Source organism: Emydura macquarii, unplaced genomic scaffold (assembly GCF_026122565.2).
Source record: "Emydura macquarii macquarii isolate MOO-44397 ecotype Brisbane River unplaced genomic scaffold, CSIRO-AGI_Emac_v2 contig_1045, whole genome shotgun sequence".
Lineage (NCBI taxonomy): Eukaryota > Metazoa > Chordata > Testudines > Chelidae > Emydura > Emydura macquarii.
This window is the reverse complement of record NW_027131182.1, coordinates 16,387,986-16,406,102: the sequence shown is the minus strand read 5'-3', so window position 1 is coordinate 16,406,102 and position 18,117 is coordinate 16,387,986. Positions and strand designations below refer to the sequence as shown.

Genomic DNA, 18,117 nt, shown 5'->3' with positions numbered 1-18,117 from the left:
CACTGTCATTGCTTTCCAGGATACAGTCCCCCATTCTGTCAGTGTAGCCTGCATTCCCTCTTCCTAGATGTGGATTCCTAGATTAATTGTTCCTTGCTCCCAGACCTGGGGTCATGACCTGTTTGCTAAAAGAAAGCAGTTCTAGAGCCAATTTAGAGGCTTCAGTAGCCTGCTTCAGAGACTCTGCAGGCTCTGTAACTGTGAAAACTCTTGGTGATGTGATCTACACTGTTTGAAAATATCTGGTATTTGTTTCTTTATTATCTTATTTGTTTTGGCTCAAACCCAGGACCTGGGGTCCTTATTCAATTCATTGCTTACACAAGCAACCCCCCCAACTCCTCGCTCACTCCCATCTCCTCCTTCCTACCCCACCCCTCATCATCAGTGGCATTTGCCGAGTAAGAACTATATGAAAAGTAGGCAAAGATATCAGGATTTGGCCTTTTGTTTGTAAAGATGAGAATAGGTGAATCTATTATCTTTCCAGACCCATTTATTGATCTTGCCTTGCTTTGCTATCTTAAGTGGTCATTTCAGTGTCCTTAAGGGCATCACTAGATGTAATACTCCCAAGATAAGTAAACATGGCATCACATGAACACAGACAGAAATTTCAGGTTAAGCACAAGGCAGCCAAGAATAAACTAGCAGAGAATTTCTATGTTTTTTTTTGTGTTTCATAGAACCGTAGGTCAGGAAGGAATCATCAGAGGCGATTTAGTGTGTCCTCCATGCCTGACCATGCTGAGGCAAGACCAAGTAAACCTAGAGCATCCCTGACAAGTGTTCCTAAATAGCTCCAGCACCTAGTACAACAGGGTCCTGATCCATAACTAGGGTTCCTAGGCACTGCCTCGATACAAATAAATAGTAATAAGGGCCTGATTCTGGAAGTCCTCCATGCATGGAACTGCCATGGAAAGCACTGGGAGTTCCACATGCAGAAAGCTTACACAAATGCTACCTAAGAGTCTTTCAAAAACTCTTCCAAAGGAGTTCAGCTCCCATTTGGATACATTTAAGACAGATTGTCCAAAGTGCTCAGTGCCCAGTAGCTCCCATTGTGGCACTTACAGCTAGATTTTGAAAAAAAGCCCAGCACCCAATGTGTTGAACATTTTTGGAAATCTGGCCAATTATTTGGGTGCCCTAATGGAAGCTGAGCTTTTTTTAAAATCTAGTCATATAAAAGTTAATTTAAAAGTCAATGTAATTTCTGCTTCAACTTCCTGTTCTCTGAGGACTTTATTCTAAAAAAATCATGGTGAAATCTATCTTTTTTGTAGTCTAGACACTTTCTCGCCTTGAAAATAATTAATACGATGGAAGAATATTGCAAAGTCATAGTCTGTGCCACCAATATATCCTTTTTTCTGTCCCTAAGGCTACTTTCTGTTGGAAAAAAATAACATGATGGGCTTGGGTTTGATCCCAGTAAAGACAATGGGAATTATTTTGCAAACACACAGGCCAAATAGTATTTAATTTATAAGACTATTCTCAAGAGGTGAAATTCATTCCTGTGCTGAAGGCCCGCACAAAATAAGGGGCAGTGGCATTAAGAGGTGCACACGACTGTTTTTTACCTGATTCATTTTTGTCCGAGTTCATTATTCCAATTATATTATAATTATATTCATTATATTCCCAAACAAAAGCTAATAAGATATCAACTATTTTGCAACAGTTTTTTACTTCAGCAACTAAGGGGCATTGCTGATGATTTTTATTATACATTAAGAAGTGCACACAATGTTGCCACTTTTTCTACTAAAGTAGCATTGTATGAAAATGTTTGGAGAAAGAAGCAAAGGGTCAACCAAAAGGCAAGGCAGAAATTGTCTTGTCCAAAATGAGAATTCCACCACAAGAAATATTAGTGTAATGCTCCATTCACTGGACTAATGATATTCTGCCTAGTCCAGAGATGGCATGAAATGCTGCTGTCTGTATTTTAATTCAAACTAAGGTCAGCCAGCATATAATTACATCCATGATATTCCCCTGTAGTCTTTTGATACTTTTACAGAATTGATGTGATGTTTTCTCCATGGCTTATAAGGCTTTAAATGGCTTTTACCTTCATTTTTGTCCGAGTTCATTAGTTGTTATGTTCCCAAATATAATCTGTGCTCTGTGATTGGTGCAGATGCCAAGGAGCAAATCACAGTTGGCTGGAAAATAACACATTGTCATGGTTTTAAATTGTGACATTCACTCTATCTCTTAGCAGTCCTGGACTTGTATGTGTGTGTTAATATCATCTCACTTGTACTAATTAGCTGCAATTACCTGCTTTGCTTTCAAGGTATTTGTTACATTTTAGGGATTAATGTAAAGTGTCTTGAGATGCATCTCCATAAAATGTTTCAAATGACATTAATATTGTACTAACTACAGCTCAAATGATTTTCTCCCAAGGGACCTCTCAGAAGGTTTCCTTATAAACTCTAATACATGTGCTGCAGTATCTAGGTGAAACAAACAGAAGTGAAATGCTGAGAAAATTTCCTATCCTGCAAGAATTCATGGTAGAAACTCAAGGGCACATTTTCATCATTCAGTACCTCAATTGAATTTTGATGGGTTTAAGTATGACGTGAGTGGGGCAGGCCTTCTGCTGGTCCAGTATGTAGGGACGCTTTCACCCAGTGTGCCTGCATGTGCCAGAAGGCTTTTTTATATTATTTATTAATTATTTAGGGCTAGATTGTGACTCCTAGTCCTGTGTAAGAAGTGGCATGTAGCTGGCTCAAGCTCCTCTGAAGCACTTAAATGGCCTACAGAAGGGCTCTGTGTAGGGGAAGACATAGCTGGTGTCCCCATACAGAGATACATCTGCATATATATAGGACTCCATTGGTCCCAAATAGGCTAGCAAAGAAAGGGCCAATTGGAGTAGGCTGTGGAGGTGAAGCCATTGCTTCTGTGCTTTTTATGGATCCAGGGACACAGAAAGATGCAGCTGCACTAAAGTTTAAGCTATTTTGGGGGTGAGGGTGGGGAATCTGTCCTTCCCAAGTACTAAAAGCAAAGAGGGTAAAATTTTCCAACACGTCTAACTGATTTAGGAGCTTGTGTCATTTATTTTTTTCAATGGGACTTAGGTTTCTAAGTCATTTAGGTGCTTTTCAATATTAAACACACTGTCGGATGACTTTGCCTTTGTACAATGAGTTGACTGTCAACTATGAGCCATTAGCAACAATGCTAATTCTTTTATACTTCCAGTTCTTCCTGTTATTACTGGAAATGTTATTAGAACTGATGAGAAAACCAAAACTCCTCCTGTAAGAAATTTTGAATGAAAAATCTTTGATCAAAATGTTTCAGGCAAAATCAGTTCAGTTTTTCTTCAGGAAGTTTCCAATCAATTTGGAACAAAAATTTAATAAATGCCTCACAGTGAAGAAAACAAAACATCCTCTGTTTTGAAGGAAAGCTAGAAAAAACGCTGACAGGCAAAACTTGACATAAACAGAAAGGCTTTCAGAGTTATGTATTTTCAAATTACAATGGGCCATCTGAAATTCATCAAGATGTTGTCAGGTTGCACAAGAGGTTTGTAATTAGTTCTGTCTGCAGCTTCAATGCTTCCCATAATGTGCTTTCTTCTCATAGAGACACTGTCAGCTCTAACTGGACTTGGAGGCAAGGAAGCCAGGGTCTGCCATAGTGAGTTTGTGGTGTCAAGGGTCTGTGTTGTCAGAGGCCTTCTCAATCTAGAGTCCCAAATTCGTGCCACCCTCCTCACGATCTCCTGATGGGCTCTGTTGTCATCCACAACTGGTGCCGATAAGTACCCCACAACTGCTTCATTTGGGAATGAAGACAATGATGCTGTAAATGGGCCAACCTCTTGAACCTCTGCCCAGAGGTTCCCTCAGTGCCGGTTCTTTGAACTCAGTGTAGGGGTTGACATTATGCTCGGTGCTGGGTGTGTGCCCTCTATCAGTTCCCAGGCTGCTTCAAAGGTCCCTGGCGTGGAGGGGAAAGACCTCCTCGCAGGTCTCTCTGGGTGGGGAGTCCAAAGGCACTGGACTCGACTGACCCCTTCCCGGGGCCAGAGTCAATGGTACCACGGCCAAGGATGCAGTTCTTGAGTGGCCTGACATGGGTCGCACTCCACCCCACTGTTTTTGGCATCAGTGAACACTCCCATCTATCTTCCTCTGCTTCTTACGTGGTACAGGAGAATGCAAGTGATGCCGTGTCTGTGAGGTTTCCTTGGTGCTAGTGATGTGTGATGGTGCTGGGGGTCTCTAGACACAGTGTCCTTCCTCAGCGTCGTCTCTCTTATGAACGCCGGTGCGCTCTGCACCAAAGCCGATATATTAGGTGTTGGCTTGGCCAGGCTTGGTGCTGAGTGCGGCCAGAGAGCAGCCTCCATTAAAATGAACTTCAATCTCTGGCTCCTCTCCATCTTGTCCTTGGGCAGAATCCCCTGAAGATCTTACTGCGATCCGTCTCAGGGGTCTCCCCGAGACACTTTAGACAAGTGGTATAGGGATCGCTCCTGGGCATGGGCTATTTGCAAGCCCCGCATGGTTTAAAGCTGGGGGAATGAGGCATGCCCCGTCCCTGGGGAAGGGGAGATGACCCCAATAAGCAGAGTACTATCTAACTAAACTAACTATAACTACAAACTAACTCAAACTATTTGACTATTTACAGGTATCAGTTCAAACATCCAGTAAGAAGATATTTGCAAAGCAAGAGAAGATCGATGTTCCAGTGACCATCATGAGTGATGAGAAGGAACTGAAGAGGTGGGGGGTCAGCAGGGGGCTCCAGAGCTGATACCACTAGGGGAAAAACCTTCCTGCGACAGTGACGCATCACGCACACATCTACTTGGAATCGACATGAGCAAGCACTTGAAGAAGAACATATCTATATAATGGTGGAGAGCATATCACAAGAGGGCTTTTAAAAGGACGTGCATTCCAAAAGGTGGCATTCATGCCAAATTATCTTCTAATCCTTTCTCAGGCTTGGCTTATTCAGATGGAGGACCCCATGAGTGGAAGTTAAATGCTGATGTTTCTAATTTGAGACGAATACCTATAGAGCAGTTTATAGCTGACAAAAATGTTCATTGCACAACTCTCTTGAGACTTCAAGCTAGCAAACGGCTTGGAGATGTTCTGGCTGATAAGATGAAAGAAGTAAACACGCAATTCTAAGAACAGAAATCTCAAATCTATATTTATTATTACATTAATGCTTAAAGGCCCCAATGAAATTGGGATCCCATTGTGCCTGACATCATACAGGCACACAGTAAGAGACAGGTATACGCCTCAGCATATTTACTAAGGACTGTATTGTGCCTTTAAGGCACAGTCAGCACTGGAGTCTCCATTACACCAAGAGCTCCAAGAAGCTCTGGGCTTGAAAAAGACATAATGGTTGTTACCCTGCTACAATAGAAAGTCAATGACAAAACTCTCTGTAAACTGATGGAATGACTCAGCAAAAAAAGTCAGTCAGCGAGGTCTTTTTCCACAAGTGTTAGTGTTTATAATATCGTAGTAAAATAAGTTAACAGAGTGAGTAGAAAATTCGCTGTTTAGGATTCATCCCAGTCCTATGATTTTTTTATTGTGGAGCCTAACCTTCCCAAAAGTATTTTTCCTTCTCCCAAATAGGGTATGCCAACACTTAGGTGTTAAAACACTAAAAAATTAACTAACACCACTGTAAACTCTAATGTAGACACTACAGAAAACTTTGTTCCAGGACACAAACTTTTGTTGCTACTTGGGTTAAACACAACTATCAAACATTTGTGTCCTGTTTAGGCAAGAATTTGCAATCATTAGTTAACATTAAAACATGATTACAAATTCCAGTTTAGACACATGCTTCTCTGGGCAAGGGTAGGGGAAAACTGAGCTGTAGTTAAAACAGCCCTTTTTCACTAGGCTCTGGTCTCACTTACCTGGAGATTCAGCGGCAGTCGACGGGAGTTATGTACCTGTGTTCCCATCCATGCAGCACTATGCCACTTGAAGGGGTGGTTTACAAGTGTTGACTTCCTGATCGATTGAGCAGGTCTACACTGACCACTCAATCGATCCAGAAAGATCAAGCTGACGGCAGCAACTTTGCTGCCGTCAGTATAGACATGCTCCAGGACTCTGAGGGTCAGATTTTCAAAGGTATTTAGGCACCTAAAGATGCAGATGGGCGCCGAACAAAAAGGGACTTAAGTGCCTACTCACTTTTGAAAATCCCATTAGGTGCCTATCTGAATCTTTAGATGCCTAAAGCTTTGAGAATATGGCCCCCAGTGACTTCATTGGAAGCAGAATTCATGTTCAATACCACAATTCCGAGGAGCCCAGCTGTTGTGCCACCCTTGAAAAAAGTGCAGCAAAAGCAACCCTTTGTGTCCAGCTAGCTCCATAGCCAATCTTGAGAGGCTAGCATGGCTACGCATGCTAGACTGGCACTCGGTGAAACACATGATCCACCTGGCAATTGGCCCTTATGTGGGTGTGGAATAGTTCAGGAAGCTCCATGTGCTTTCTCTGTACCTTTTACACATGCTTGCAAGGCTGGGCACAATCTAGTCCTAACAGTTCTTATTAAGAGAAAGAAACTGAGAAACTGCAGGCACTTCACATGTTATGTTGTAGAGGAATTCCCAAATGCAACATGTATGCTTTGTTTCCAGTAAATGGAAAATTGCCTGGACCTGGACAAATATATTCCAGAATAAACAGAGGAATATATTTGTAATTAAAGACTAGAACTGTCCTACTTCATCAGTCCATAAACACTTAGGCCCAGATCCTCAGTTGATGTCAATTGGAGGAGCCCGATTGACTTCAATGGATGTGTGCCAATTTACACCAGCCAAGGAATTGGCTTTTGCTGTTTACAAAGTTAGAATTTACAATCAGCTACTTCATTTTTGTCTCAACAGATGTTTCGATAATTTGTGCTTTATATCTGAACATTCAAATAAATACACAAAAGAAAGCCAAATAATTCTATTACAGTGAGCAGAAGAGCTTGTGCAATTGGCAGTTTTTCCTACTTTAAAATGAGTTAACGTATTTAAAGTTGGACTGCAACTTTCTAGCACAACTTTACTCTTTCCAGACAGGCTACAACATGATGATTTATAAAAAAAGATCATTTGGATCAGCTGCATATTAATCTCAATGTTTATAAAATGCTTTGGGATGGAAGAGAAGATGTTGTAAGTAAGTACACATAAGTACATGTAAATTTTTAGTTCTGAGAACTGTTTTTATTATTTTCCAGATCAAGTCTAAGAGACAAGGTTTGCTGTATTTCATCTTCCTTGACTTTCTAATTAATAATACTCACTGTGACAAACATTTTCTTCTTTGCCCTTGCACAATATTGTAAGCATGTGTCATATTTTTCAAAACTCAGCACCTAAGTTACACCTTAGAATATGTGAACAAGTGGGTCTTAAGGATTTGTGTGAGGCAAACATGCATTTGTGAACTCAAAACAGATTCCCAACACTTAGCTCATGTAAGTTTTGTACAATTTGCATTTGCTCATATTCTTAGGTGCAGAGTTTTGAGAATGTGTCCATAACCACCATATTTGGCACTAACTGGCACCAATGTTAGCAGCCTCAGCAAAGAGGCCAATGACTGATTGGGTCATGGAAACTAAGTTACCCTCTTACCTTTGGACATGGATGCTACTGTGAGGCATTCATGCCCATTGCACAAGATGTATAGCAGCTTCCTGGGAAGAAGGGAACAAGATATCATGTGCTTAGGTCAGAGTGTTTAAGGCAAGACTGGTGTCTAGTAAACTTACCAGCATCATAATTTAAATAAAGATGAGACACTTGACAATGAATATATAACTGGCTGGAAGACACAATGAAAGGGTTGTGCTGACAGTTGCGTCTAGCAGGATATGCAATTCTGCATGAAGTGAGACAGAACTAAGAGGGTGATGCAACCATCTTGTTTAAATCTGGCCCTAAATTTAGGACTACCTTTCCAAACTGCATAAGAATGAGTATCCTGGGAATGGGGTTAAGATGGGATCAAGATTAGTTTATTATAGATTGTCTGGCTACGTCATAGATTCACTTTTGAGCAAGCCAAGTTCCTCTCTGCAGTTGCACTGGAGTTGCTAAAGCTGATTGTTCTTGCAGATGGCAAATCTTCTGGTTTAACTCTGATTTCGGGGCTAGAATGATAACCACAGGGTTGATAGTGGTTTCTGGGTCACCTCATGCATCTTGGGTTTAGATTGGAATGAAGGCTACACCATTGTCATGGACTGACCATTACCGCCTTAGCTTTAGGGAAGGAACATATTTTTCCTGGCAGAAAAATGATTGTTTCAATTGCTTGCCCTAAGATGAAAATGGAGCCAATGCACTTTTAGAGAGTTCTGAGTGAGAATACTGTTCTGCTGACAGTCTATTCAATTGATGGCTTGGTAGGACTTTATAATGATCTTTTGTCCTTGTCTATCAGTATAATGGCCTTGAATGCCTTTGCTTCATCTCCACAGGTCACTCTGGTGTCCAGATGACCAGACAGATGGAGTACGAGGGAAGGCAGCTAGCAGAAATAGCAGAAATCATACCTTGAGTTTGACTACATAGTTCCATAAAGCCTTTTTTAAAATCATATGCTGTGGCTCTGCAGGAAGCGAGGAAACATTTCATTGTCTCCACTATAACATCCTCAACATCTAGAAACGTGGAACTATTCGATGTAGCAGACAGTTATGGAGCATGATGTTTTAGTGACAAGTCTGTGGTTTCTAATGGGGTATTCTCGCCTGGATTGCTTCATCCTTTTCTTTGAGAGGTCTGAAAGAGCGCTCCTGGGTGACTGCTTATCTGCCCTAAAGGCTCTCTCATGGGGAACCACAGGTTTCCATCTGTCACTCTTCCTGTTCAATACGAACATCAGGGTTAGGGCCTGATCCAACTCACAAAGTCAAAGAAAAGAATCTTGTTGGTTCAATAGCACCTGAATCGGTTGCCATAAGACTCATCTATCTCCCTCAGGCTTTTGCTAAGGAACAGATTGAATGCCACTGAATAGTCAGATGTGGGGGACTATTATCAAAGCATATTTTGTGAGTTGAGGTTGTTTTGAATGGGTGGGTTGTAATTGTTTGGGATTATTTTAGCCTTAATTTTATATATTTAAATATCTGTGCAACACCTAGAGACTCGGATTGACACTTCTTAAAGAAATCTGACTCAATAAAGGAAGAAATTTTATGATGAAATGTGCAAGGCCACAATCTGGATATCTCTGTACTTTGGGTTGCCTGACCCTTCCCATTATAAGACCCAATTTTCAGTTGATTGTAACTTTCCAAACTTTAACCATTCAGGTTGAAATTTTTCATGCCAGGTGTCTGCTTCAGGCTGAATATTTTTCAAAGTTTGGTAAAAACTGGTTCAGTCATTTCTGAGAACGCAGTTAGGAAAAAATCCATGGCTTTGTTCATATTAAAAAAATTCTTCAAGTCATGTCATTGAGAAGCCCTAGCATCTCCATGCCGTGGATCAGGAACATGATATTTGGCAGAGAGCTGGTCTTTGTGTCAAGGATGTACTTTTTGCTGTTCCTGTGAAAAAATACTGCTTGAATGCAGAAAACACAAGAACCAAATCGGGAGGGGGTTGGGGGGGTAGGGGAGGGAGTGACACAGAGAGAAAATTAGGACAAGGAACCAGGGTGAGGTGAGGAAGAGACTGAGGGTATGTCTTTATTAGAAATGCATCAGTGGCACATCTGTGCTATTGACGGAAGGGGTTCTTTCATCGTTGTAGTAAATCCACCTCCATGAGAGGTGGTAGCTAGGTGAATGGAAGAATTCTTATTTCAACCTAGTAGTGTCTACACTGGGGCTTAGGTTGCCTTAATTACATCGCACAGATTGTGAAATTTTTCACAGCCCTGAGCATTGTAGTTAAGCCAACCTAACTTTGCAGTGTAGATCAACCCTAGGTCTGTTTGAGTAAAGACACTAGGACTGGAAGCTTAAAGGTGGAAGGAAATACGGATGATGGATAGGGGAATGCAGTGGACATAATATACCTGGCCTTTAGCAAGGCTTTTGACACAGTTCCACATGACATTCTGATAAGTAAGCTGGAGAAATGCAGGTTTGGCAGAGCTACCATTAAGTGACAATTGGTTAAACAACCGCAAACAAAAAGTAATTATTAATGGAATGATGTCAGATTGGAGGGAGGTCTCAAGTGGGGTTCCACAAGGATCTGTTCTGGTGTTATTTAACATTTTTATTAATGACTAGGATGTAGGAATAGAGAGCATACTAATCAAATTTGCAGATGACACACAACTATAGAGTTGCCAACACTTTGGAGGAGAGAACTAAAATTCAGAGGGATCTTGATAAATTGGAGAACTGGGCTATAGACAACAAAATAAAATTCAACAAAGACGATCTAGAGGTAAGCGACAAAGATGATCAAAGGGATGGAATGCAAGCCATATGAGCAAAGGCTGAAGGAACTGGGCATGTTTAGTTTGGAAAAGAGGAGATTAAGGGGGGACATGATAGCAGTCTTCAAATACCTGAAAGGCTGCCATAAAAAAGATGGAGAAAAATTGTTCTGTCTTGCCACAGAGGGCAGGACAAGAGGAAATGAGTTCAAACTACAGCATAGCAGATTCAGATTAAATCTCAGGAAAAATTTCCTAATGGTAAGAACAGTGGGACAATGGAACAGACTGCCTAGGGAGGTAGAGGAAGCACCTTCAATCAAGGTTTTCTAAAGGAGGCTGGATAGCCATCTGTCTTGGATGGTTTAGACACAAATCCTGCATCTTAGCAGGAGTTTGGACTAGGTGACCCTTGCAGTCCCTTCTAATCCTATGGTTCTATAATTCTGTGACTGGGAGTGGGAGCTGGTGGGGAGAAGACAGAGACCAGATGAGGAGCTGGGCCAGAGACTGGGACTGGCTAGGCAAGGAGACTGTAAGCCTGTGAAAGGGAGGGATGAGTGGGAGAGGAAATGGAAGCCAGTGAGAAGGGAAAGACAGATTGGACAAGGAGGGCACTGGGCCTGGCTGGGCAATGAATCTAGGACAGGAGCCAGGGGAAATGAGTTGGGGGGCTCAGAAGCTGTGAAAATCAGGCCTGTTATATTTAGATTCCTAAATATGGATTTAGGATCCTAATTTTGGGCATCCAAGTTGGAAAATGTTGAGCATAATGTCCAAGGATTGTCTGGGTAGGATGGTAGAAGTAAAGAAATAACACAGGCCCCAGCCAATCTGTTTAGTGGGGTGGAGATGTATCTGTATGAACAGGGTGTTTATGGTATTACTTCTTTTTTCTTTTTCAGAATGGTAAATCTTTTCAGTTTGGTGTTTCCTAGGGTAATCTGAGCTATGCAAATTTGAGACAGAAAGTACATTGGGGAAAAAGGAATGTTTACAAGGCATGTTCTTTAAAGGGGAGTTTTGAGCATAAAATAAATTATTTCTGGGGCAAAACAAATACTTATAGGAAATCATTTACACATTAAATTATATATCCAAGCAGATGTGTCTTCAAAGCACAGTTAGCTTGAGTTATAACACAACTCCAGTCCACACACAAATTTCTAGTTTGAGGTTTAAATTTGAGCTAGCTATTGGGAGTGGGAGGAAGAATTAATCTTGTTGATCCTCTGTGGGGATGCAACAAATCTTTAGCAGCTAATACAATCACTCTACTAATCTAATCACACTGTGCTGCTAATCAAATCACTCTGTATAACTCCAGTGTTATTCTGAAGTGTGATTAGGCTATGTTCTACAACAGTGATTCTCAACCAGGGGTACACATACTTCTGCGGAGACACATTGGTCTTCCAGAGGGTACATTAACTCATCTAGATATTTGCCTAGATTTACAGCAGGCTACATAAAAAGTACTAACGATGTCAGTACAAACTAAAATTTCATATAGACAATGACTTGTTTATACTGCTCTATATGCTATACACTGAAATGTAAGTACAATATTTATATCCCAATTGATTTATTTTATAAATAAAAAAGGTAATAATGAGAAAGTAAGCGATGTTTGGAAGTGAGGGGATTATGGGTAATCTTTTGTTACATATAGAACAGAACTGAACAACCAGGGGTCTCTTCCAGAAAGGTTTAGGAATGGCTGGAGGCAGAAATGGTTTCAACAGTCAGCTTTGTTGCAAGCTTTCTTGCTTGTTAATGATGCATTTTAGAAAGTAATTTCTTAAACTAAATGATTATCATTTTTCTTCTACCAATTTTCTTTTTTAAATAATTTTAATTAAATAGAAGCTTTTTATACATACATTCACTGGTTTATCAATGAGATACCACAGCACTTATGTGTCATCTTTGCTTATGTTTTATTAATACAGTAATAGAGATTTAAGAATGAAGCACAAATATAACTTTATAATATGAATTTCAATCAACTGACACAATTCACAGTCATTTAGTAGAGAATGATCAAAGGGTTTCTTAGGTGAGTCCTTCCTACCATACAATTTACTAAATTATACTGTCCTCTAGTGGCAATCAATGTTACTGTGCTCTACATTCTTATTAAAAATGGAACTAGAAATATAAGGATTGTCTTGTGGTTAAAGGACACCAGACAAATTTTGCATAGTGTCCACTAATCTTAGATGCCTCATCGTTTGAGTGCCATCTTGACACATTTTGCACCTGATTTTCAGAGGTGCTTTGCACCTGCATCTCCCATGGACTTTAGAGAGATGCAGGTACCCGCAGCTCTAAAAATCAAGCTGTCACCCAGAAATTATGGCACCAGAAATGAGTTGACATTGTTAAAAATTTTGCTGAGGGTTCTATTCCCAGCTCTGCCGAAGACTTCTTGTGCGACTGTAGGCAGCCACCTAAGTCACAATGTTCAAACTTCGATGGGATCCGGGGGGCCGCCGTTGGGCTTGGCTCAGCTCCCCGCAAGCGAGAGTTGCCCAGCTGCAGTTCTACCTACAGGCGCGGTGTGGGAGACGCAGCTAGGCAGCTCTCGCTTGGCAGTGATCAAGTGGGGGAATCATTTCCTAGCCTGCAGTTTGACCCAGTGGAAAAATAAGAAGCAGTGGGTGAAGCAGATTTTTCCTAGGCAAGCAAAGTTGGGAGCAGTCCACATGCACCGTGAGAATTAATTCCCTAGGGTTTCCCCTCTCCCGCCCCGCCGCAGTTGCTGGTAGCAGCATGGGGGGAATTGTCACTCCATCTAATAACATACCCCCCTTCCGCTACAGCCCGATTCCAGGGCCCGGGCCCGGCGGAGCGGTTTCTCCACCGCACCGGAAGTGACGGACGGGATATAGCGGAAGTGCTGGGCGGGCTCCGGTCTCTTTGGTGCTGGCGGCCGGAGGAAGATGGTGAGTGCTGGGGGGGGCCGTGGACAATCCGCTGCCATCCAGCGGGATTCGGGGCCTTGCGCGGCGCGGAGACGCTGCCCAGGAACCGGCGCGTCCCTACGCCACGATGGGGCTGGGCGCGGGGAGTCCAGGCCGCCTCTCCGGGCGGGCCCGAGCGGGCGCAGCTGCCGGGGGCGCTCCCTGCCTGCTCTTGCCGCGCTCAGAGGCTGGAGGGGGGGCCTGCCCGCGGGCATCTTCCCTCGCTCCCCTCCACCAGCCCGGCTAGGACGCCCCAGCCCCGGGGAGCCCCAGGCGCCTTGCGTGGAGCAAGGCCGTGAGCTGGCGAAGCGGCGTTAGTAGAGCTCGGCATGGGAGGGTAAGCCACCAACCTGCCCTGTAACGAGCCGGTAAAGGCCCCCTGCGCCTTGCGGCTGGGTGGTGCCAGCGGAGCCTGTGGCAGCTCTTGAATAGGGGGAGCCACGCAAACATTGGGGTGCTGGCTAGCGCATGAAGTAGGAAGGGCTGCGCACAGGCTGTCTCTGTGGTGATGGTGAAACGTTTCAGAAAGTATCATTGGCTTGTGCAGAACGAGCCTGCCATGCTGATGAAGCGATACTGTTCCCTGTTCACTCGCAATGAGCGATCACTGAAGGGGCTGAGAACAGAATTAGGACTTTGTAAAGATTTCTAAGCAGTTAGTGCTGCCTTAATTTTCTGTCGGAAAGGTGGGATATACAGAAATGTGATTCATTCCTGTTTAAGAAATTGAATAAGGTGGGATACATAAAATTGAGATGCGTATGTTAGATGTATTTCTGCCTCTGCGACTGTATGTACCTTTGGCTGCTTCCTTAAAACATCTGAACACACAAGTTTTAGAAGACTTTACTTTGTTTCGAGGTACATGGTTAAGCACTAGTCAAAACTGCATTTTTGTTTAATGCTGCCTTCTGATATGCAACTTCCTGAAATGTATTTCAGACGAAGGGAACATCGTCATTCGGTAAGCGCCGCAATAAGACCCACACTTTGTGTCGTCGCTGCGGATCCAAGGCATATCACCTACAGAAGTCTACTTGTGGGAAATGTGGGTACCCTGCTAAGCGCAAGCGAAAGTGTAAGTATGGAATCTTCAGAAATTATTTGTATAAACTTGTTCTTTGAATCAGTTGTTAATGAAGAAACTGTCAGTAGTTTCCAATCTTTTTGGCTCAAAGGCCACAGATGTAATTTTTACAACCCTAAAGAGCCACCAGTCTCTGCTAGCAGCCCCCCACTCTACTGCAGCTAGACAGAAGGAGTTCAGTGAGGAGGCTGCCTCCTCACTGATCTCCCATCCTCTTGACTGCAGCAGGGAAACCACACACATCCTGTAGCCCTGTGCACTCCACTAGGGTCCCTAGGCAGTGGCTCCCTTCTGCAGCCAAGGGGACAGGAGATCAGTGCTCCCCTTCCTTTGGCTCCAGCAGGGACCCCAGGGCCTATGGACACAGGCGGAGCGCTCAGCCATGCTCCTTGCTACAGCCAGGGGAGCACTGATCTCCCATCACCTTGGCTGCAGCAAGGAGCCTGCAACGATCTGCACGCTCCACCTGGGTCCTTAGGCAGCGTCTCCCTTCTGCAGACAGATGGAAGGGAACGGCAGGCCACTTTAAAAGACCCCGTGGGCCACAGGTTGGGAACCACTGGTTTATATGTTATTAGGATAGTCATTTGTGAAAGTGAAGGTTTCATGTAAATGAATCCAACCAAACAGTGTTGTGATTTTCTGTGCTGTAATAGAAAAAACATTGTTTCTATAAGGAGTTCTGTAGTATTTTGCGATGCACATCAGAGTTTTCAAGGAGCTTTTTGTTCACTGCCATCTGTTTTCTTTATTTACACAGACAGATACAAACTGCCATGGGAACCTGAGCACTTGAGTCCCCATTGCACACATGCAGCATGCTCCATCTATAGCTACACTTCTCTAAATGAAATGTATACATATACACAATTTGCCCTGTGGAAACAACAATTGTTCAATGTGCATATGTTTAAAATATTTTAGTGGTATTACTGTTGCTCTGCTTCTTTCCCACTGTAAAACAGAGGTGATACTTGCCTATCTCATATCATAAGGGTATTATACACCTAATTGTGTAGGTGACACAAAATAAATTGTGTAAATTGCATTCTAGATAACTGGAGTGCCAAGGCTAAAAGACGCAACACCACCGGTACTGGTCGTATGAGGCACCTGAAAAATGTGTATCGTCGATTCAGGTATGACATTGAATTTCAACCATGCGTTTACACTATAACATGAGATCTTACGCAGACTTCAAGTATCTTTTAAAAAACCATTATCCAAATTGCCATTTTCTTTCATAATATATGTAGTAAGTGTGTAGTCTTAATTTTTCAGTTTATTGTAAATATTTTGTGTCTTAAAAGGTATTTGATAGTTCATATATTTGACCCAACTTCTTAGGTAGCATTCTCCATTTTTGTAGCAGGGTGTCAGACTGGGAGTTGGAGTTCTGAGTTCTAATCCAGGCTCTGCAACTAACATGCCAACTGAGTTTACCCAAGTCACCAAAGGAAAGCTCAATTAATGGGGGCTACACAGGGCATAGTATTGTTAATTTTAAATGTAACCCAGTTTGGCTTAATTATGAACATTAATCAGAAACGGAAGCAATATTATCCCTAAATGTGAAGCAGTGATATGTGCTTGTGGTAACTTGGTGGTAATTAAAGTAACTATACCAGTGTTCTCTACCAGAGTTGTGGAGTGAAGAACATAAGAAGAAAGGAGTTAGAGGTGTTTTCTGTAGTGATAGTACAGTCTCTTTGGGATGATTGGCTTTCTCTTTTTTGCACTTTGTTTTAGACTAGATATGCTCTAGCAGACTTTAAAAGACTTTCATCTTGTTACTAAAATGATCTCTTTTTAGAACATATGTCTTGTCCAGCACTTGTTTTTGTTGGGCAGATTTCTTCGAAATATCACTAGATCTGCTGACTCACTCTAATAAAGTGAGTTGAAGGGATTCAGCATTGCACAAAATTGGGCCTGTTGTCTGTTTTGAGTACTTAATTTCTATCTTTTGGGTGGAGATAGTTGCATAATAGCTACCTGCAACTCAGCAGATTCCTGAAGCAGAACTTCTTGAAACAGGTCCTTCAAAGATTTCAGACTTTTGCCCACATCTGGCATTACCAGCAGTATCTCGCGATATGATTATGATTGATCGTAATATTTTGTTCTAAATTGTGTGGGAAATCACATATAAAAGAAAAACAGAAATGTTTGATTTTTATTTCCATAGCAGCGGCCTATGAATAGCTAACACATTTTAGTTAGCCTATTCATTTTGCAAGAAATGTCATGATTGGTAGTGTTGATGAGTTATCAATTTGGTGTAGACAGTATAGTAATACTAATTCAGGAACATGTATCTTATTAACACTGAGATAATTATGTTTGAGACGTTGAAACTGCATTCAAAATGAGGATTAATGACTTCAAAAAGTTGTGCCTTCCATGCTTCAAAATGGCTTTCATAGGTAGGTTAAACTAAACCATCACTGCTTCATGATGGTGTAAAGTAACACCGAAACTTTCTTTAAAATGAACAATGATTTCAGTAGTAATGTCTATAGTGTTGCTGTTGAAAGTCCAGAAAAGATTTATAGCTAGGGTCAGTGTTAGCTCTTATCCTGGGTTTTGGCCAGTGAAGTCTCTTCCCAACAGCAGCTGACAGAAAAATATTATAATAGATCACTAATTTCCTGCAACCTGCTACTTGATAGATCCAAGGCATTTGTTATCTGCACTTAACTACCTTATCTTGGTGAATTTAGCTGTGACTCTTCCCTACTCTCTTATTTTGCTTCAGTTTACTTCATTAGTAATTGGAGGCTGAGGGTTTGCGTTTACACTTAATCATATAGCAATTACTAAAGTGAAACTCTTCTTGGCTTCAAAAATTACTTGCTGGGAAAAGAAAAATAGAATGACTTCAACTGTAGTTTTGCCTGAGTAAACACTGCAGAATTGGATCCAGTGTGTTGGGATGTGTACTTCTGGGTACCATAACTTAACCCTTTCATGAGGAGTAAAATGAAACTGAAATATTCATGAGCAGCTTGTCAGTGATGTTTCTCTTTAAAAATGTCTGAACATATGAGTTCCATAGTGATTTTGACTTGTAACTGAGATAAGCTGAACCAAAAACGTTATCTGAAACTTTCTAATAAATACCACTTTATGGAGCTTTGAATAAAAAACTTTCAAAAAACACTAACTCTGTTTTTGTACTTACAGGAATGGATTCCGTGAAGGAACAACACCGAAGCCCAAGAGAGCTGCTGTTGCAGTATCCAGCTCATCTTAAGGACTCATCTGTTTGTTAAAATAAATGGTCTAATCCAGAAAAACATTGTCAGTTTCTTTACACAATTTTACTTTAGTGAAATGGTAAGAAATCTATCTATATATATGTAATAGATTCTGACAGAGTGTTGTGTTGAAGTTCATTAAACACATTCCTTTAAGTTTCTTCTCATCTGATCATATTTATATCTTTAAAAGAATGTTAATCTAAATACCATAATTGCTGAGGCTTTTTATGGGCAAAGTAACATAACCATTCTTTACCAAATATACCAACACAATTTCTACTCTGTGGAAAAGCTCCCTTTTGCATAATAAATCTTATACATACACATCTATAGGAGATAGTAATTTCAGA

The 18,117-nt window shown here is 41.6% G+C and overlaps 1 protein-coding gene and 1 non-coding gene across 2 annotated transcripts; both read left to right on the top strand.

Annotated features, from left to right (window-relative positions):
• The first annotated feature begins 13,285 nt into the window (after window positions 1–13,285).
• RPL37 (ribosomal protein L37) lies at window positions 13,286–17,803 on the top strand. The gene is made up of 4 exons (XM_067545571.1): window positions 13,286–13,399; window positions 14,360–14,495; window positions 15,559–15,643; window positions 17,691–17,803. Exons 1-4 carry the CDS (start codon window positions 13,397–13,399, stop codon window positions 17,758–17,760), a joined length of 294 nt encoding a protein of 97 aa, XP_067401672.1. The 5' UTR covers window positions 13,286–13,396; the 3' UTR covers window positions 17,761–17,803.
• Window positions 17,510–17,590, top strand: LOC137151338 (small nucleolar RNA SNORD72). The gene has a single exon (XR_010919264.1). It is a non-coding gene; the product is annotated as a small nucleolar RNA SNORD72 (small nucleolar RNA).
• Window positions 17,804–18,117: the final 314 nt, after the last annotated feature.

Bases quoted from the DNA above. Each gene is read 5' to 3' on its own strand.
- RPL37 (XM_067545571.1), top strand. The intron at 14,496-15,558 runs GTAAGTATGGAA...ATTGCATTCTAG, and splicing joins TGCTAAGCGCAAGCGAAAGT to ATAACTGGAGTGCCAAGGCT. The intron at 15,644-17,690 runs GTATGACATTGA...TTGTACTTACAG, and splicing joins AATGTGTATCGTCGATTCAG to GAATGGATTCCGTGAAGGAA.